General features: G+C 39.6%; 1 protein-coding gene across 4 annotated transcripts in view; it reads right to left on the bottom strand.

Annotated features, from left to right (window-relative positions):
* Nucleotides 1–15,651, bottom strand: part of axin1 (axin 1) — a 28,848-nt gene extending 13,197 nt beyond the window's left edge. The window contains exons 1-3 of one of the 4 annotated variants that reach the window (XM_008415921.3): nt 15,309–15,651; nt 10,573–10,758; nt 4,830–5,774 (exon numbers count right to left, since the gene is read on the bottom strand). In XM_008415921.3, coding sequence (XP_008414143.2) covers nt 4,830–5,704 — 875 coding nt within the window. In that variant the 5' untranslated portion in view covers nt 5,705–5,774; nt 10,573–10,758; nt 15,309–15,651. Of the gene's footprint in view, nt 1–4,829; nt 5,775–8,116; nt 8,356–10,572; nt 10,759–15,308 lie in introns of those variants that run through there. The other 3 variants (XM_008415918.3, XM_017306375.2, XM_008415919.3) reach the window with 3 other exon arrangements.
* Between the last annotated feature and the right edge of the window lie 5,909 nt (nt 15,652–21,560).

Raw genomic sequence — 21,560 nt, 5'->3', positions numbered from 1 at the left:
ACAATGCTTATTTTTTAGAAAGACGGTGAGTAGTGACCTAATCCACACTGTTATCCTCGTGAGGATAATTTATCTTTTAGGGACAAGGATGCAAAACCTACATCATTATTCTGTTAGGAATCACTTTATTCTTTCTTCTTTGTTTTTTCTTTGCCGTCCTCCTCTGAGTAGACATAATATAAACCAAAGCCTCATCACCTCCTTAGAGGCAGTATTGCAGGCTGTATATATTTGAGTGAAACCTAGTTATTTAGCTGTGGTTTATGTTCGGATACACAGAGAGATATGTAATACACAGAGAGATATGTAAAGGGTTGGAACAGTGTGATGATTTCTAAAAAGGCTAATGTATTCTTCTTACCAGCTAGAGAAAAGTGTAGCAGTCTGAATTCAGCTGGCTGAACTGTAGGAGAGGTATGGTGGAGTTTCTAAGGTTAAGAAACCAATACCTTAACAATTGTATACCTGTCCCATGACCACTAGCAAAACAAAATTTCCCCTCCATTTCAGTTGATTACAACGGTTTCACCCTTAAAACATTTTTTATCTGAGACTCACAACATGAATGTTCAGACAGTGTAGAAGTTAATCATTTAAGCCATTATCATAACTTTTAAAATTGTTTATCCCAACTCTTCCAGTGTGCACTTGGAGTCGTTTATCTTTTCAGCAAATGAACTTGATTACAGGGGAAAAACATCTGCCACCATTCAATAAGTGCTGAGAGAAAACAAAGAACCTGGAGGCAGTGCATTCCTAATATATAAACCTAACTACAAGGTTTGACCTCATTTTTTAATTTTGTCTGAAATACTTCATACATTTTTTGAAATATTTGAAAACTGTACGGAAACATGGATGTGCAACGAAAGAACTAGTCAACACAGGATTTGTTGTTATTTTTTTGTCCCTAAACGCTGTCAGTGAGACCATGGTGAGTATAAAGATGATCTTTTTGGTGATGTAAAACCCTTTTAAAGCACTTTGTAAAAATCTGAATATGTTAGGGTATAGTTACGCAAGTTCAGATTATTTTCTCCCTTCTAAAGAAAACATCAAACCCTGATATTACATTAATGTTGCCAAGCTAATGAAAAAGCTAAACATAGAGTTTGCATTTAAAGTTACTTTAGTAGAATTGATTACTGCAGTCCTTTCAGTAGATAAAAAATTTAACACAAATCAGACAGAAACACATTAGAGTTTTTCTTATTGCTATTCCAATGTCCGAATCACAAAAACAAGCATGTAGGCACATCTTTGAAATATCCCAACCTCTAGAATCCGAACAAATTTCAACCGTTTTTATTTAATATAAACTCCTCCCAAACATTAACGCAAGCGGCATTCCCTTTCAAGTCATTTCATTTCTTAACACTGATCTGAGAGACTTTTTAATGTCTTCTGTGGCCACACTCTAAAGGGGATCTGACACAACTGCTGTAAAATTTACGTTCACAAAAAAACCCCAACGGGTAGTGCTAAGAGGCTATTTAAAAATGAAGCGTGTCTTTTTGTAATTTGAGCCAAATGCTTGATTGCTGAAATAGTTATGTGACAATCAGCACAAAAACTACTTCACTCACACATTAATTCATGCTGTTTGTTGTTTGCCATTCAGATCTTTACATGCATATAACTGAAATCTCTGTAATAGCTCTGCAGATTTCTTCTCTTTTTTTTTTTTAGTCACTTTCATTTCTGCATTTTAGACTATTTTAAACACTGATTTCCATAAAAGTGCCCCAGGTTAGGATTTCAAAATTCTTTCTTGCATAAATAAGCATTTGCAATTTGCAGATATCAACACTAAAAAGTATAAAGCCGTAGTGGGGAAGGCGATACATTCAGCGGGACCACAGTTCAGCTCAAAATTGTGACTGAAACATGCAGCCATGTGGTCCAGGGGATATCTAATTTCCGTTCATTTATTGTATTTCAACAGAGCAAATTGTAATTGGGATTTGTTCTGAGTCTGCTCCTGAGTGCAGCACTGTGCACCATGTCGCTGTCACAGAGAGAGTCTTATCTGGAAGGTATCGTCTGTCTGTCTGTCAGCTGATGTGAGTTCCTGTCTCTCATCACAGCACTGGAGCTGTGAGAACGTCTCTGTAGTGTGCGACTGTGACGCAACTTCAATTATTTTCTTGCAGAGTCGCATTGTAGAGAAATGGATAATAGCTGCCATCAAATTAGGATCCCCCTTGTAACAGCTGGGCTTTTCTACTTAACCACAGGATGCAATTGTTTTCAATGACTAGGTTTAAATTGTAATTTTTTTCTCTCTCTAGCAATGAGACTTTCGCTTGCAGAGACATATTTCTGTTTGCAAGAGATTTTAACTGATTTTGAAGAAATGTATTTTTTCAAGCAAATCAATGAGCGTCTCATCACAGTACGTACAGAAAAGAACTTGATTGCTTGTCCGTGTTGGGGCAAGCCTTCAGTGGTCTTCACTGCAATGCCCTCATAATACCTCAAAACATGCACAATGCCTTTAGCGTTACAGACCATTAGGATGGGCCTCGGTCCAATTTTAATTACCAGAAGACACTCATTTACATGAATAAATAAATAATAGAGCATATATTACTACATCCAGCCAAGACGGGCTTGTGGTGTTGCATTATTCCTGCATGTCCTTCAGGGCATTTAAAGGTATTCTACTTTAAATTATAGACAACAGTGGCATCCCGCAACAAAGCAATCAATAAGGGCTCAAAAAGAGGCATCTTTCATTGAATCTTCACCTGGACAATAAACTAAAAGTAAATTATGCAAAACATTTCCATTACAGGTTAAAAAGCCACAAGGACTAGATGCATAAGAGGAAACAGCAACACATGTTCTTCATTCAAGCTGAAAACAGCAATGAACAGAGCAATGTCAACATAAGTATATTATTAAGAGATTACAAAAAACATTGGAGGAGTTTGAGCTATCTAAACAAATCACACTTTCAGATGATCCTTTAGTTCCAGGAGCTACAACTATTCTTTACAAATCGTAATCTCTCACGACAAATACGGGATTGAGAAACACTTGTGGAGCATTTCAAAGCAAACACGATTAAGGAAGCAGCAGGAAACCATAAAGCGCCGAGGGAACATATGATCCTCAAGAGCTTATTTGATCTAAGAAATCCCAGCAGAATCTGATGCAGTCAGATAATAAGTTAAAGATTTTTCCCCAACAACTTTGCTTGTATTTAAACCGTGAAATAGACGTGAACAACCGGCACGAAGACCACAACACAGAGCTTAGTGCTCAGTGTGTGCATTGTGCACTGCGAGTTTGTTGGTAGGTGTCCTGAATCTTTTAGATGTGTGCCTGCTCCAATACTCCTCAGTCAAAAGGCTGAACGCCCTCCTCAGTTTGCAGTCAAGATATCCATAGGCCTCATTGTCTGACATTGTGTGAAGAAACAGATATCTAAAAGTTGCAGGACACCAGGCCTTGAGGCCTGGATTTGAAGACTGCTGGCACAGGAAAACCTCTTATTATGTAGGTAGAACAAAGTATCTCAATTTAAAAAAATGTTACAATTATTTCTAATCAAATACTTGAAGCATCTTGAATCTTGAAGCATCTACTGTCCACTTGCTTTGACAATGACTTTGTCTCGAAGTTGTCCTATAGTTGTTGCACTGCTTTTGGATGGTGTCATTCAATAGAAGCAAACAATAAGATTGTATATTGTTTATGTGGGCTGTATTTTGGGTTTAGAGTAAAGAAAAAAAGTGAAAATGCAAAAGATTCAAACTTCGTCTAAAATCTGTGAGAACACCTCAACTGGCTAACCGTTGAAAAAAGAAATATTTCTAAATGATGTCAACGTCACTTTTTAGTGAATCTGTGTTCCATTTGATCATCTCCAGCTTAAAATGAAATACTTTGATCAAACCTGAACTTGACAGTTCCCGACTGAATAGATTCTCTTTAATACACAATTTAAGATTCATAAAACTTTTTTTTCTATTGCTGAAAACCTGAAAAGAAGTCTTTTCGCATTAGAACAACTGTAGAAAGCATGCAAACAAGAATGCCTAGACTAGACAAGCTGGAATTACATAATATTTAGCTAATTTCATGCAGTTTAAAAAGAGAGTCTGTGGTTTGTGGGTTAACAGGAAAAATATTTCCTGTGAACTCAGTGTTGTGTGTTGTCTCATCTCTTGTGCTAAATTTGCTGCCGTGCTCACAAATGGTTAAAATGGCATATATACGTAATAAAGAGAGAAAGAGGGAAAGAGAGATAGAGAGAGAATGCTCTGCAGGGTTTTTACAGATCTGTAGATTAGGTCTATAAAAAAGGCTAGCTTTATAAAAATCAAATTGTCTGAGAAAAATAGACTATTTACTGTAAACTATTAAAAAAAACCTCTTAAAAATTAGCCCTGTGCTGAAAGGAAAAATAGAAAAATAGGGGTCAAGGATTATCCAAAATACGAATGTAAATAAACTTGAACGCCTTCCCATCAATACCTGGCCAGGTCTTGGAAAAAGAAAAAAAAAAAAACATAATTCCCAGAGTCCCCACACGCACAAAGAAAAATAATGATTTCATGTTTCAAACTCTAAACAGCAGCAATAGTAACCTATTCAACTTCCGACATGTCCTCCCCACTTGAGGTGGAGATGCTCCACTTCACACAACATCAACTCGGCTGTCTCTTGCGCTACACTCACATTGTGTTTTCATCTCCAACTTCATGCTGGTTTGGGGTTTCAGCTTTATTTCTAATTCAGCAGTTTGGAGGGGAAACAGTGCACAGTTTGAGCTGAGGCAAAGCTTTTTTTTTTTCTTAAGATTGCCTGGGAGGATTTACCTGTACTCCTGGCTGTCCTGGAATTTTGCACTGCTGGCAGGTTGCTGCGGTACCGTCTCCATCAACAGCTTCTGAGTGAGCTGGCTGCTCGGGGTCAGGTCACGCTCGGTCTCCTCTGGCCCCTCATATTCATTTAGAGTTGGTAAATACCCTGACAGTCCCTTTTCATTCCCAGAAACAGAGCTCCGGTCGCTGCACAGCTTGGGGCTCTCTCCTCCTGTCCGCGTGTATTCCAAATATATGTCAGATTTAAGGAACAAAGGATAAGTGTTTTCCTCCATCCTGCTCTGTATCTCGGTCTGAGCCTGGTCAAACATCGCAGGATCAATGTGAAGCCTCATCAAACAATCTCTGATGAAAGACTTGGTAGCCGGTTTGATTTGTCTGGAGACAATTCCATTGTTGTCCTGGATGTACTTTTTATAGATGGCTTTCGCCAGCTTTGCTTTCTTCTCCTCGTTCCCCTCGCTGGCTTCCAGTTTGCGAAAGCCACTGCATGCAAACCAGAAGTCCAGCATGTCCGCGCAGTCCTCTTGCCTGAGAAACTTCCCGAACAGAAGGATGCCATCCTGGTCATCCAGGAGGGAATGAAGGGACTCTGCCCACTTTAAGTAAGGCGGCGTTGGAGAGGCACTGCCCTCTGGCTCGTAGCCCAGATCCAGGTCTGACCGCCTGGGCGTGGCCACAGACGCCTCGCTTTTGGCGCCCTCGTTCTTGGAGGAGAAGGTGAGGTTGCCGTGCTGGCAACCGTCACCGCAAACCAGCTCTCCTTCCTCCCCGGGAACTGGAGGTCTGGGAGCATCCTCAGTGAAGCTGCCTCCCAGGTCTGAGATGAAGCCCCTTTGGTCGCTGATGCTCATAGTCCCAGCATCCATGAACCCTGCGGTGCCCACGCAGCACAACCGTTGGATCCAGTATTCTAGTTATGCTTCTCTGAAAAAGCTCCTGCAAGGAGGGAAAATGTATAATGAGAGGCAGCTCACATGACGGCGAAGGCAGATCATTGGTAGCACACTCGCACAAAGCTTCCTACTCAGACTAATGCTAAATCAGCAATTCATAAATTGAATTATCAGACATACATGCATTGTATTCTGAACATAGTGTATGAAAATACTTGGAAAACAATATGAATCTCAATTAGTTTAATAATATGCCGGGCAAATAATTCACACTGTCCCAAGGTGGCAATAATATTTACAACCATTTTCCTTTCTGTCAGCAAAAAAAGAAAAAAGTTCTCGCCACTTGTTTTGTCTGTCCTGCTCTAACCAAGCTTCAGCCAAAAAGAAATTTGAAGAGAGACTGTCTTCAACTTTAATTTGCTTCCACCTCATTAGCGGAAGCAAATGAGGCCTGTGATTACACAATTTTCCTTTACAGGCCTCAGATAATATTTGCAAAGTCATGTCCAGATTTTGGCCAGTCATCTTCTAACTTGAACCTTGTGGCAAATAAAATCTTTCCATGTCGTACAAGTCCATTTCTCCTCGGCAAAGAGAGTGAAAGGAAAATTGTAGAGAAGCTTTCTCAGTGAACTACAAGTTTTATATATTGATTATGTTTATCTGACTTAAAATTTGTGTCAGGATCTGAAACATTTAGGTATGATTAAGCTACAAAAACGCCTAACAGAGGAATAGAAAAAAAAACAATGAGAAACTGAAGTCTAAACACTTCTGGCTTCTTATGTGGTTCAATAGATAAGATGGATTTTTTTTTTTACTCAGCAGCATGAATATAACTGATTTATATGCACCGGACATATTGCTACTTCCCACACCTTTCCAAACCAAATTTAAAACATGATTAATACATCATCTGAGTTCTCTAAGGGGTTTATATTTTGAGCTAAATAATTAAACACCCTTAGTGTCTTTTACAGTTAGAAATAGTGACGAAGACTTTTGATATGTTACTGTATCGATCCTCATTCCATGTTCTAATTTTAATTAATCCCTCTGCTATAGGTCTAACGGCAGAATCATCTGCAGAGCGCCGCACTCGAAATTATTTTAGCGAACACATTTTTCAAGGACATATTTTGCTCCTCATGTATTCATAGAGCATTTCTTGGCTTGAGCTTGAGCAGCTTATGACTAAGCTGCCGAGATATGGCTTCTGTATTTAATTTAAGGTTTAATGTAGCCACAGCTGACTGGATAAATTCACATATCCGTGCCAAAGCCAGCATTTATTTATTTTTTTGACAGTTTGCTGGCAGATCCAAATCCAAGTTTAAAAAAAAAAAAAAAAAAACTTGACATTTAACCTTGTCTTCATCTTACATTTTCTGTGTAAATTACTTCCCTATTCATAGCTCTGGGCACTTGTTGACTCAAATTGGACTAAAAAAATGCTGATTATTTGGATTTCATAAAAAGGGCTGGCACCCACACTGTGATTATATGAGAAGCATTTCTTTCTTGGTTGCCAGTACCCTTCCCTTTAGGGCACGCCCACTCTCTGTCTAATTCAATACATACACAAATCATTTATCCTGATTGAACAAAAGACAAAACCGGCTGTTCTGTAATCAAACGCTGCCCGGTGCTGAAGTGTGACCAGCACGTGCACCGTGCGTGCGGCCAGATGTGCGGGAATAACCGGTAGTCCCAATGTGCGGGGGGCATGGGGGGGGGGGGGGGGGGGGGTGACAGCTGGAGGTAAATGGTGACGGATCCCATCACCTCTGATCGCACCTCCTCTACCTGTGAAGCTCAAGCGTTCGGGTTTACAGTGGCCGCGATTGCAAATGCATGTGTGCATTTACACTGAATCAAGCCTCAGGCGATCACGGGGGAAATGTCATGTTGCTCTGCAACTGTATCTTGAGGTGAGAGCCTCTCATCACGTTCACGTCTTGGCCTCTCCTGAATGAGCAGGAACGGCAGCGGAGCGTGGGGGAGGGGAGACAGAAACAAACTCCATACATACACAGAGAGAGAGAGAGAGAGAGAGAGAGAGAGAGAGAGAGAGAGAGAGAGAGAGAGAGAGAGAGAGAGAGAGAGAGACCCAGGCCTTTCAGCAGCCCACCGACAAGTGCAACAACTTTGTCACACTATTAATATCTGCGCCGTGGCCGCCAAACGCGCTACACAAGCCGCCCGCAACTGTCCCCCCCCCCCTCCCTCACCCCCACGCACAGCGGGTATCCCACACCGATTTCTGAACAGGTTTATATCACAAGCTGCAAAGCGATGGGTCTATTTCCACCGAGTACCGCAATTTCCCAGTTCTAAGCGGAGGGACGGAGATTGGAGAGAAGAGACAAAAGTGACAGATACTTAACCGGTGGAGATCCTCCGGCCGCTTACGTGCGCATCGGGCAGCTGGAGCGACGCCAGTGTCCGCCCGCGGTGTCATGGTTAGGACGCGCAGGACTTTACCAACAACAAAGAGGACAGTCCGCTCTCCTCTCCGTGGCTCTGTCTCTCATGTCTGTGCGGAGCTGAGGCTGCACAGCAGAGCATGCACAGCGCCTCGCCTGTTCACTGCACAAACTGCCTCTGAAATGCTCTGCTACATGTGGCACACTTATTTCCCCGCTTTCTTTCTCTCTCTCTCTCTCTCTTTCTCTCTCTTTCTTTCTCTCTCTATTTGTCTTTTAGTGTTAAAAACCAGCATTTCTACGTAAATATCGAACACAATGAAAAGTGCAAGAAAAGCTATTCAAAATTAATTTTCAACTATTATTCAAATAAGATTTACGCCTCAAGATGTTGGGAATCAATTTGCAAGTATTAAAATGCTACTTTTTTTTGTCTTTTAAACACAAAAGTCACACCACAGAGCTTAGTTTTAGTTCAAATTCAAATTTTCATAAAACGCAACAAAAATACACAGTCCTTGTCAGAGTTCCCTCATAACTTTCTGACCCTGAAGATTGTAATTTATAATGGTACCTGCAGGTATGTTGGCAAAAGTCCTAAAAAGGTTGTATGTCAGAACAAATCAGCATTAAAAGAATTTCTAACAATCCCAAGCCCATGTATGCAGGCAAAAGGTCAGGATGGCTGAAACATTTTTAACCTGAACAGTTTGTGAACCTCAGCTATAAAAGGTTCTCACCACTTAACACAAAAATAGCTAAATAAAAAAAGAGACATTCAACAACATTTTTTGTGATCAGAATAAATGAGGGGATCAGCAATCTGTGGGAGGTCTGAGTGATAACTGGCATCACAAATTGTGTCTGTATTGTAATATCTTTATGTGAAAACAATAAGAAGTGGCAGTGTTCAGTCTATATTTGATCTAAAATCTAATTGTCATTTGTGTAATGTATTGGAACGTTACATTAATAAGATGTCATGTGAATTCTTGCCTTTTTACCCTTACAAATGAAGCACTAACATGAAAATGTTTTTTTTTTTGTTGTTGTTTTTTTTTTTTTTTGTTGTTTTTTTTTGCCAAACAGGTAGGACAGCAGTTTGTTTTAGAAGGATTCAATGTGTTCATTCAAGCCACGACCTGCATCAGATAACTTCACCGATTGCGCCTTTCAAAGGTGCCTTGATCCCTTCAATCAGGTTCCTGTGGTGGCAATCTCCTTTCCTGTTACGTGCTGCAATCAAGCTCCCTTTGTCAAACTTTTTTCAACAAGGAAACGTAAATCTAGAGATTCAAAAAGACTAATCTCATAGATAATTTGCTTTCATTTCAATTTGCAATGTGTGTTGGATCAATAATAGAGAAGGTCGCAGACAAAAAATTCAAAGGTTTTCTAAACGACCATCTCAAATGCAGACACCCTACACTGTTATTAATGTATTACAAACATCGAGGCAAAGCAGAGCTGTTTCTTTTTCCATCTCACATTTTCCACAAAAAATGACATGTTCTTAAAACATTTCCTATACATTGTATAGGAGTATTTGTCACTAAGTAGTGACAAATTTTTATCCACATTATGCCGTTTGAAATAGATATTTGCACACTTGAAAGAGAAAGAATCACACAACACTACAATAACTGGTTTACATGAGAACCGGCTTTAGAGGAAGGCACAATTTGAACGGCGGATTAAGCGACAGTTCAGCTCAACAGTACGTTTCAAAACCATTGCCGGGCCTCTTAGATGCACTTGATCTTGTCATTACAGCAATGACTTTATAATACAAAGACCAGAAGAGCAAATGCAGGATTAGAGGACTGTTTCTGTTCTTTGATATCAGGCAGGCACCAAGCAGTCAAATCGTTTTACTGAATCCAACATGAAAGGCTGATGAAACATCACAAAACATGAAAACGTCTCAGATCACATTATTCAGTGGAACGACTTAAAAAGAGCAGCGTGAACAGGAGTCCACATTTCACACTCCATCTCATCACATCAACTGCAATGCCTGCTCACACCTGGAAACATGTTACGGTGCGAGCTGTGCACAGGATTTTAAATATTTATACGAGCAATAGGAGTCATAAAAAGTATCCTATTGTTACAGCTTCCTCCAGGCTAAACACACACACACACACCACCTTTTCACCTATTGCAACACGACAGCCATCTGACTGGTACTAAACTACATCATTTAAGAAAGGAGATAAGGCAAATAATCTCAAGAGTCAATCTGTGCAGCACTGAGTCAACTTCAAAGAACTTTGTCTCAAAAGAAACAAAAGATAAATCTTTTATCTGTATGACTCAGTGTGGTTCTTTGTGTGTTTGCAGTTTGATTAAATGTCCCCACGATGACAATAGAGAAAAATCTGATTTGAGTGTAGTTCGGTGATGTTTTACCTTGAGTTTGATTGTCATCCTTACGCATCCTCCAGGTCTGAATCCTATCATTGTCGGTTCCATTGTAAGCTTATTTAATGCATTATCCTGCAATAATAGGAAAGCCAGTCTAATTTCCCACAAATGGAACGAACTGACTGGAGTAGAATATTGCTGTGTGAGTCTATCTGTGCAGTCCAATTCTTCCTGAAAGATAAAAAAAAAAAACACAAAACAAAAGCTAAATTCAGTTTACACAAGCCAATGTTAAACGTTTCCACAGTACTTAGAGCATGAACCTTGTAATGTTTCACACAAAAAAGGTGATAAAGTAGGTTGCTGCCCCCTGCTGATATAAAGCTTCACTAACAGAGTTTCTTATACGGATTCAATTCGCCACTGCATTTAGAGTAGATGTAAGTAATTGCAAAAATAGAAAGTCCTTTTCTGAGGATATCTGTTGAACTTCACACTTCTACAATTCCCAAGTTCTTTTATGGCTGTCGGGGGGGGGGTTGTCGTTTTTTTTTTTTTACCATGCAAGGGAAAATGCTCATAGTTTATTATATTTGGTTACATTTTCAATGATAATTATGACATCTAATGAAAGCTACTAAACATATTACCTTTGATTGGAGCACACCTGTAAGTACACACATCCATGATGTGTAGCTTTACTCAATAATGCACACTTCTCATAATTATTTCTAAACATTTCAAACACCAGAAAACCAAGACCTATGGTATGGTGAAGAGCTCCCCTAAGTGTAATTAGCACCTAATTCACAGATTATTCCATCTTTTTTTGTTGTTTTTTTGTTTGTTTGTAAATTGAATTCCTAAAACCACAAATCACTAACTTCCTCCAGCAAATGACTGGGAACATGCAAACGATGCCAAATGGCCCCCCGCTGAGACGGAAGGATGCAGAGAAGAATGAAAGTGCTTGCAGCTGTCGGAAATGAGGATTAAAAAGTCATCTATTGGGGAGTGCGGAAATTGATTGGGATAAAATTGCACATCTTACAAGAGCAAAAGAAAGATTCAACCAAACTAAAAGTTGTAAAAGAAATACATGCATATATGTTAATGGGGAGCCGACACACAGACAAAGTGAAAGCATCACAAAGGTCAAGAGGTCAAGTACAAAAAAAACAAACAAACATCTGTATAAGCCACTTTAACCTCCTTGGCCACAAGCACCAATTCTATAGAGCTTGTTAAAAACAGCTAATACTTAAAATGGATCACTGATCAAATATCCTCAAATTAAAGACTGGACTTTTCTATAACTTCAGAGTTAGAATATCCTGTTGCAGACAAAGCTTACTTAGAAAAAAGTTCATCACATGTCAAAAGCGACATTGAATTTCAAGCAAGATATATGAATTTAACATTCTTGCACTTTTTTATTTATGGAGCACTGAGCTCAAACCTTTACCATTAAATAAATTACACAGCACTTTTCTGTTTTGTAATTAATGCAATTAGATTAGACACATAATTACATAAAGCAGCAAAGATGCAATAAAGTCAAAACTTTACTTTACACTACATAACAACACTGAACAACAGTATTTTAAATAATTTTAGGACAACATTGAAAAAATAGTTTCTATGCTCTGATGAACTGCAAAGAATAATTTTGGATTATGAAAATAAACAAGCAAAAACTAAATGAACAGAAGAAAACAGACGCACAAACGAAATTAAAAACTCAAGGAGTTTCCAAGCAGGTTCTGGCTGTTCTGCTCCTTCTTTGTGCAGTTTTGGTCATTTTCAGCACAAAAGTAGCAGTCATTTACTCCATTTTGTGCCAATCATGCATGAATTTCTACCTGCCCTGGGGATGTTTTGCAGCTGATTTGAAAACCAATTAGAGTAGTTTTTAACCATCTCAATTCTAAAACCCGTGATGATACGCTTAATTATGTGTGCAGCTGCCAAAGCATTATTTATTACATTTAAACAAATGATGTCTCAGAGAGTAAATATGGGCTAAACCTTGTGAAAACATAAACACTATACTTTAAATTGGGCGATGCAATCATTGTTGCACCTTTATTTAAACACCACGCATCTTCAGGGTGGGATTCTACTGCCATATTCAGAATAAACACAGATCTGGGGTTGTTCATGTGTTGCAGGACAAGAATAATCTGCAACCATGAAGCACCATTAAGGGCATCAAGGGGATATAATCTAGTTTGGTACTGATATGGTGTTTTGCATGTTTCTAAATCTGCTGAGAGAGTGTATCTGACTATTTTCATGAGGCAAATTTCTGTTACATTGTGAATGCAATCAGGCATGTTAAAACCATGACGCCATATGCAGTTGCATTTTTATCAGCCGTAAAAACACTAAGTTGTTATGTAAAACCTAAAAGGAGATTGTCTCTCAGAAGCCCATCTTTCGTGTTTCTTGGCAAGTTGTATTCAAAGCACATCATGGGGTAAGGATCTTCCTTTGTGGGTTTTTTGTTGATAAATGCCTTGTTTCTAATGGGCAGTAAGGCACAGGTCAGTGCATCAATCAATAAACTTTCTTGTGTTTTATGCTAATAGCGCCACTTTAAGTTTACTGTACTGTTGTCCTATGGACCCACAACTAAAGGGGACCCAGTAAAGATATAGTATGTGTCGGTTTCTCTATTTCCACCTTGCAATGGAAATAGAGAAAATACAGCTTACCAAGCCACACTGTCCCATACTGTACTGCTTTGTGGAAATAACACAAAAGAGATAGAAACAAATAGGCAAAGTTTTCCCCAGTTGCTTCACATTTAGGTACTTCAGATATTTTTGCCTTGATTCTGCTAGTACAGATCTACTAATCACAGAACAATCCCATTTTACTTTGGGTGTGTTCAACCCATTAGCTAAAGCCACAAATTAGTCTTCAGTCGGTCCTAGGCACAAATAGAGCTTTTCAAGGACAAGTGAGTGAGCCCAAGTGATTACTAAAACTTACAAAATCCGGAAATTTAGTTAAACTGAAAACCATTTGCTTCAAAAATACAATTTGATACCTTATCATCAAAGTAAGCTCTTTACTGTAACTTAAACTATTACTCAGGAGATTGTGCCCACAATTAATCTAACAGCCACATTCAATTAAAAAGGTGGATTTTGGTTTGGTCTGCTGTTATAATCTTCCTATTTACAAGAGTTGACTACCCAGAACTACAATCAGTGGAAATTTCCTGAAACTAATTTACAGCTTAAATAAATTAAACATGATATTAGATCATTTTATAAAAATGTACCCCAATAATTATTCAAATACACCTAACTACCAAAGACATGGCCATGAACTGGTTTGCTTATTGCTATGAAATGGATGTAGGTTGGGATGTATCGATAACTTGTGAGAACAAAACAGTCCTTCCTAACTCACACAATAGAACACTGTAGTTAGGAACAATTCAGATTGCAGACTATATTAAAAAGTAATTTCTATTGACTAGAAATGGGGCCTTAAAGAATGTGGCCCAAAGGAAGGTCATGGCATCGAACGTAATTAGTGAAAGTCTCTTTTTCTCTTTGAGACATTTCACTGCAAGAGAAAGGTCTATTCATTCTTAAATTCAAAAACTTTATGTATTGTAAGTCGTCTGTGTATTAACTTAAGCATTTTGAGCATTGATATTTTTAAAACCTCCTAAAAACTTGTTAATTCTTTTGAATGCTTCATCCATCATTTGTACAAATACTACATCACTCGTTTGCTGACTAACAAACAATTTGTCTCCCTAGGTAGTAAAAAAAAATGTTTCCTTCCAAAATGTAAAGTGTTCCCAAGTGTTCCCACGCTCTCAAATATCTAACTATAGTCAAGGACTACCAGAAGACAACTTCATGTCTTCCAGTTCAGTCCATTCATGGCTCTTTTGTTCCACCTGTCACTGTGGATTTAGATTTTTTTGTAGGCTTTGGGTGAATTGAGCTTATCTCAGCTGAAGACTCATTGATGAACAAAAGCCCATTAAAGCAGTTTAAGAAACGCTCTTTTTCTAAGTTTTCACAGCAGAGCTCTCATTTCTTTGAACCAGCTTTCTTCAAAATCAATAAGTGAAATTATGTCTTCTGCAAAGCACTTTTAACTGGAAATGGCAAAAGGTACAAGGTTCAACTCCAAACACTAAAAGTAGCTGAACCAGTTACCAAAGTGATTGAGAGATTAAGATTTTATAAAACTATGTCACGCTTTTTGGACCACTTCAGGGTAGTTGGAGATTCTCAAAATGAGCCAAATATTAATATCAATAGACTTTCAGAAAATGTATTCTGGAGTCCCGTCGCTGTCCTTTGTCCGGGCTGAATAGATCATGCCTAACAAGTCTCGGAGTGTGTTAGACACAGAGGATTTAGCAATTTGAAGACTTTGAGTTTGTTCATGCTGAATATCATGCTCGTTCTGGTGTACCTGCATTCACAAAAAGGAAAAATGCTCAATTAAAAGGCCTACATTTCTTATGGGTGCTGTATGGTGGTTTATGCTAAGATGTACGACAAATGATGAATTGCTTGAAATCTTATATGATCAATTCAAATCTTCACGTATAATTATTAGTTGTCTGTTTACAAGATATATATTCACTGGTCAAATCAAACGAAGCAATTTGTTACAACAAGAGGAAGAATGCAACCTAACAGCAGAGCACTGACATAAAAAAGCGTTACCAGACACAATAGACCGATGCACTAAACAATGGAACGTTACGGTTTTCATCCCTGCAAAAGCAGTCATCATACCTGCTGATGTACCACACTGTGTTCTTCATGGTTCTGATGAGCTGAACCACAGACATCTCCCACCACTTCTTTACTGATCGGATACAGTCCTTCGTAGTCTGCAGTGAAGACTGACGCCATCTTTAATCACAACAGAGTCCATCTGTCGATGGTTGTTCCCTTTCTATCCTCTCTGTGTCTGTTCCAGTCTCTCTGTTCCAGCCCTCCGTTTGTTGTGGGGGGTTCTAATTTTCCATCCAACATCAAACCAGCATATCGACGGGCTCATGGGCCGCCCAGCAGGGGAGCGGCTTGAACATGCTGGACTGGCTGTTGTCCTTTTCCAAGCAGCAGATTAAGCGACCACATTTATTTTTCACAGTATTTCTTGGGTACCCCCCCCCGCACCCCCCCAAAAAAAATTGAAAAAATGAATAAAAATCAGATTTTTGGTCCTTGACTTCAACAAGTCTGGGTTTAAAAAGACACCAAGGATTTTCCCTGTTTTTCCAGATTGTATATTTTCCTAAGACGTGACAGATTGGATTTTAAACTCTTTTTAATAGAAAACTTTGTCCCTCATAAATCACAGTCATTTGAACTACTTTTTAAATGTTCAAGTCTGCTGTATGGAAAAAAGTCAGCTTAAATAAGACTCAAACCGTGCTCTTTTTAAGAAAAAATAAAATAAATTCAAACATAAGTCAGTCCAGTTGAAGCATTTACATATTCTCTTAATTCTGTTTAGTTCTTAATGCAAACTAAAATGATTATGATAATTATTTCCATCAACAAAATCCATTATGTCATCAATAACAGGAGCCAGTTGCTTTCACCTTGCTCTCACGTTGTGTTGTTTTCCCAGTCTTGTTTCTATGGTCCGCATTGAATGGGTCCATGTTTGTCACTGTAATCTTTCTCTTGTTCATAAAGCTGCCCTAGACCATTGCTGAGGGATGGGCATCTTTACTTTAGATTACAGCTCAAGCTGTAGGACCCTTTTGGAGAAAACGAGGACCAGATGCTTGCCAGCACAATGAAGTTGTAGCTATGGTAACTGAATCAACAAGCATGAGGACAACACCGAATTTCTAGGCAAAAAAAAGAGAGAATTGTCAGTTTGGCAGAGCTGACACAAATTAGGCTAAATCTGAAGAACACAGAAACTGAATACATCATAAAATTACAGATTTTAAAAGTTTTATATATCTACTCAGCAAAGTTGTGAAATCAGCCCCGTTAAATGGATTAACCTCAAAAGCAGGAGCGAGATGGGCATCGAGAAAAAAATTTGGAAAGAGGGGGAGAAATGATATTCTCTTTGTATTGCAGCTTCATCAGCTGCTCACCTTTCAGTTAGATTTCACACTTACACATCGAGTTGTGACCGGGGTCATAGGCAGAAAGCTGCTCCTTACAATGACCAGTTTTCTCTGCAAGCTGCACCAGCACCGACCTGTGGTGCCAGAAGACAGCCATGCCTGATAGAACTGTGCTGCATTTGTGCATATTTTATTTCTAGCTCTCAAATTTTAACAAATATGAAACAAAATTAATTCTGGAATCACATAAAAACCAAAATCCTAAATATACTTTATTGGTTATTTTTTGTGTGCACAAATGAGTGCCTGACTGTGAAGTTGAAGCCAGAGAGAAGCAGAGTTTTGTAATTTTGGAATTATCTTCAGTCTTTCACAAACACAACAGTTACACCTTTTCAAACTCTTAAGTATAAGTAGACAAATTGTATTGTTTGGGTCACACTTTACGAGCTCCCAGTTTAGTCTTTGATAAGACACACAATCTGCCTTTACTCTTTGATAAAGCTTATAGTTAAAACAGCGATGTTTGCTTTTAGTAATCAAAATCTGAGTGTTTCTATCAAGTAAGAAATACAAACTAATCTACAAAAATAATGCTAGAAAAATACACATTCCTGTGTAAAAAAATAAATAAATCAATGTACTAAAACCAAAACAAATATTCTTACAGATCCTGGAGTACAAATTCCCATGCAGCAAACTCGGGAAGGAGGGTTTAACAACAACAAAATGATAAATAATTAAACAGACTGCTACAGAAATACTTCTTATTCTCTGAGGGAGTGAGTTGCTCAATGTTTCTTGCATGAAGAATAATGCCCCAAATGCATGGGATTTCTGACAAGATTCCTTAGGTTACAGAACTCCATTGTCATGAACAAGAGTCACAATATTAGGTTGCTAACATTTTTTTTCAAAGAGTAAACTGTAGCTACTTGCTGCTGTGTTCAGCACAATAATGTTAATGAGAGCTCTATTTCCACTTCGATAGGAATACTTAATTGATTAATAGTGACTAAGAGTTGGTTAGTATGGAAAAAAATTAATACTGACATCAGCAATCTAAGGAACTCATTTTACATACGATGGCCCAAAACGAACCAGACTGAAAATTTGTTCCATATTTTCTCAAAAATATGGACGGAGAGTTGAAATGAGAAAGCTTCTTTGTAAGAAATGATTTGAGTCTGTCCGACGTCAGCGATACCTGATTCGTTCTGCTTAGTCTGGAAAAAAAAGGTTTGGTAACACTTTATTTGAAGGGGTGTGCTTAAGACTGACATAATACTGTTATAAACATGAGATAACACTTGTCATAAAAATGAACGAGTCCTTATGAATGTTTATGACTGTTGTCATAAAGTGTCACTAAATAATTAGGTAAATAATGACACTTTTAATGCAAAGTTGCATTAAAAGTCCATTAAAAGTGCCAACTTTGCATGATTTTGTAAATAATGACAATTTAATGCAACATTGGCATCTTTAATGGACTTTTAATGCAACCTTTAGAGCAACTTTGCATTAAAAGTGTCATTATTTACCAAATGACACTTCATTAATTGTTACTTGCACAAAATGGCAATAAGTGGATTGAATCGCACTTGGGAAAAGTTGGGAAATTGTTTATTTGACACCTGATGCTAAATGAGAAGCTTAAAGATTGTTGCAAAAAGAAAGAAAATACTGCTCCAAGTTCAGCAAGTATGAAAAACTTACCACCAGGGCACGTTAGAGAGTTTGTATGTCCTTTACAAATCTGTTTAAACATTGATTGTATCCGTCTATGGATTTCAGGAGCCAAAGCTCCTCCATGGTGTACAGTACGTACTCTTAATATTCACTTGGCAGTTAACTATATTGATGTAGAAGATCAGAAGCAGCTTGTCTGATATATTTTCCTTCTTAGTCTCAATATACGGGTCGATCCTGGCAGCAGTCATTTTGTTCTTGTATCTTTTTCTCACGGTCAAAAGTGTCCACATATTTTCTTTTTATTGGTCTCGGAGCCATGAGCCCACTATTCTTTGAACATACACTTGCCTGTTAAAATGGCTTAAAATCACTTCCTGTTCAGACTGTTGGGAACTATGTATTGACCTTTAGCATGTGACATCTGGCTCTTCCGAAATCTGTCCACTCTGCCATGATGGACATCAAAACAAGCACTGAGCTCCTTTGAAGCATGTCAAAAAACAGCCTGTCTAAAATTGCTTCAATTTAGTTGATTTCAATTTAAAAAATGGTCATGGAGAAAGTAAGCGTGTAACTATTCGTAACCATGGAGACAATGCCCCACCATCATGTAGCCTAGCATATATGGAAAAAACTGATTAGCGTCTCATTTTTTGCACATTTTTAATGTTGCTCCGGTGCAAGGGGAAACTCTATTTATGACATAGTGATATAAATCATTTGGTGTAAATTCAGGCAAAGTCAATAATTTGACTTCCTGATGAATGTAACAAACGTTCATCAGGAGCGAGGAAGTATGGGTCAGTTTGGAAGCCAGCTATTTCCAACTTTTGTAAGTACCACCGTCTATGAGCCCCAATCAGGTTTGTTACGTTCACAGACAAGTTATCTCCACTCGAACAAGAAAAGCCATGAATAAATTGGTAAAAACAACTTGGGAAAATGACTTAAGTCTCTCTGTTCAATACTCCTGTCCTCTTCCGACGTTCATCATGGCGCCTCGAATGATTAAGTGACGCAATCATTCGATTGCGTCACTTATGCATCAGTTCTGCATGCAGAGTCATGCAGAACTGATCTGACCGTTTCCATGGCAACGATCACAAGCAAGACATTCCCCTAGAACCAGGGGTGAAAGGAAGGGGGTAGCTCCACTGTTGAAAAGTCCAATATCTGGTTTCAGGTGATTCCTCTGGAACCTGTTGGAGGAAAAATATCCCAACTTCAGAAGATGTGCTTTTAACCTAACAGAGCTCTGTGGTTCCTCCTGTCAGTATGAGATTCAGGATGAGGAGGCGCCATGTTAGGAAGATGAAGTGGAAGCTGCAGGATCTTCAGAACAAACAGGTCATGATGCTGGGCTACTGATTATCCCTCTGTATGGACACAGGATCAATAGAAACAGATTAAAATATAAAATGAATTATTATATGCCAGACATGGAAAACTGGGATGCACTCCATGCCATGATGTTCAGGATTTAGGTCTCATGGCATCTCAAGGTGTTAACATTATTTTTTATTTCTTATTAAGTCGGTTTTCGTCCTCCATATGTGTCTAGTTGTAGAATCTATCTATCTGTCAGTCCGTCCGTCCGTCCGTCCGTCCGTCCGTCCGTCCGTCCGTCCGTCCGTCCGTCCGTCCGACCGACCGACCGACCGACCGACCGACCGACCGACCGACCGACCGACCGACCGACAGACAGACAGACAGACAGACAGACAGACAGACAGCTTGTTGTAAAACAAGCAGATTTAAGAGCTTTAACTTTTAGTCATAGTATTTGTCATGCTGCTTCAAAGAGAGTTGATTCAAATCTTTGCGAAATAAAGCAAAATGTGTGTGTGTGAGAAAGAGAGAGAGAGACATTGTCTCCCGCCACTCATCTGCTGCCTCTCACTGCTCTTCTGCCGCCTCCCGCTGCTCTTCCGCCGCCTCCCGCTGCTCCTCCGCCGCCGTCTCCAGAGTCTGCCGCTGCTCCTCCGCCTCCCTGTGCTCTGTCCTGCCTGTGCTAACCCCTGTGCTCCCCCCAGCAGGAGACTAAAGGCCCAGTCTCCTGCTAGGGGACTTTGCCCCCTGCATCAGTGCCGCCCGCCGGACCCGCCTCCAGGGTCCACCTCTGCCTACTGGATCATTTCAGTGGAGATTTCAGACTGTGGCAGGAAGCCGGAGTGCCCGGAGAGAAACCTGCAAACAGGAAACCTGTCAAATCTTTTTACCTTTTGTCCTCTGGTGTCTGATCATTTCCTTTCATAAATGTAAATGAAACCGTTGTTGGACATGTCTTCACTGCAGTCGCTGTCTGCAGTGAAGACATGCTCCTTGTCTGCCTTCACGGTTCGTTCTCTTTTCATTACATAACAGTAGAAGTCTATCAGCTTTGGATCCCCACAGATGACGGAGGACAGGTGGTACGTCTCCGTCCCACATTCTGCAGGGACATCGATGGTCTGAGTGACTTTTGTTTGGTATTTCCTGGTCAACCTGTGCAGAAAAAATACCAGGACCTTGTTATCGGTCAGGCAATGTTTTTTCTGCCAAGGTGACCCGCAGCCTGAACAACGGCGTTTGCAAGCCAAATCCAACCAGTATTCAAGCAGTATAGATATACTGGTTGAAAATAATACCGGTGGAAGGGCAATCATGGCGCCGTCGTTCAGGAGCCTGAGGGAAGTGGCTCCACAGTTAGAACAAGAGTCGTTGTCGTACAACTCTCTATCTGTGTCGCCGCCAAACAAATCCAGCCAGACCAGCACAGACTCCAGCAAACTTTTGATGTCAAAGTCCTTTCCCACGCCTGATGGCAGCTTCTTCTCCCTCAGCTCCATCAGAACTGGGGAAAGGTCTTTCTGACAAAAATGCTTGCCGGGCTGACGGACAGCTGAGAGTATGAGACTCCCACAGCAGGGGATGGACGATGCCTCCAGAAAAACCCTTTCCTTAGCTAGACACCGCTTGGTGACGCTCAGGTTTAGGATGCTCTGGAAAGCAGCGTTCACCCAGCTGTTCTGGAGCTCATCGGAGAACTTGAAGAAGTTCTCCTCCGCTTGTCCTTGTCCTGCAGAAGTCCTCCCTACATCCAGCAGATCCGAGCCAACGCTATCTACTGAATTAACATCAAGAGAACAGGAAACCTCGACATCAACGGAAACATTTGCATTTAGAGGTGGATTGTTGGATAAATGAGCAACTCCGTTATCTGAAATACAAAGTTCCCCGTCCCGGGAACTTTGTATTTCAAAGGACCCTTTGAAAG

The sequence above is a fragment of the Poecilia reticulata genome, chromosome 8, assembly GCF_904066995.2.
Source record: "Poecilia reticulata chromosome 8, P_reticulata-male-v2, whole genome shotgun sequence".
Lineage (NCBI taxonomy): Eukaryota > Metazoa > Chordata > Actinopteri > Cyprinodontiformes > Poeciliidae > Poecilia > Poecilia reticulata.
Note: the sequence above shows the minus strand (reverse complement) of the source record. Positions and strands in the feature narration are given on the sequence as shown.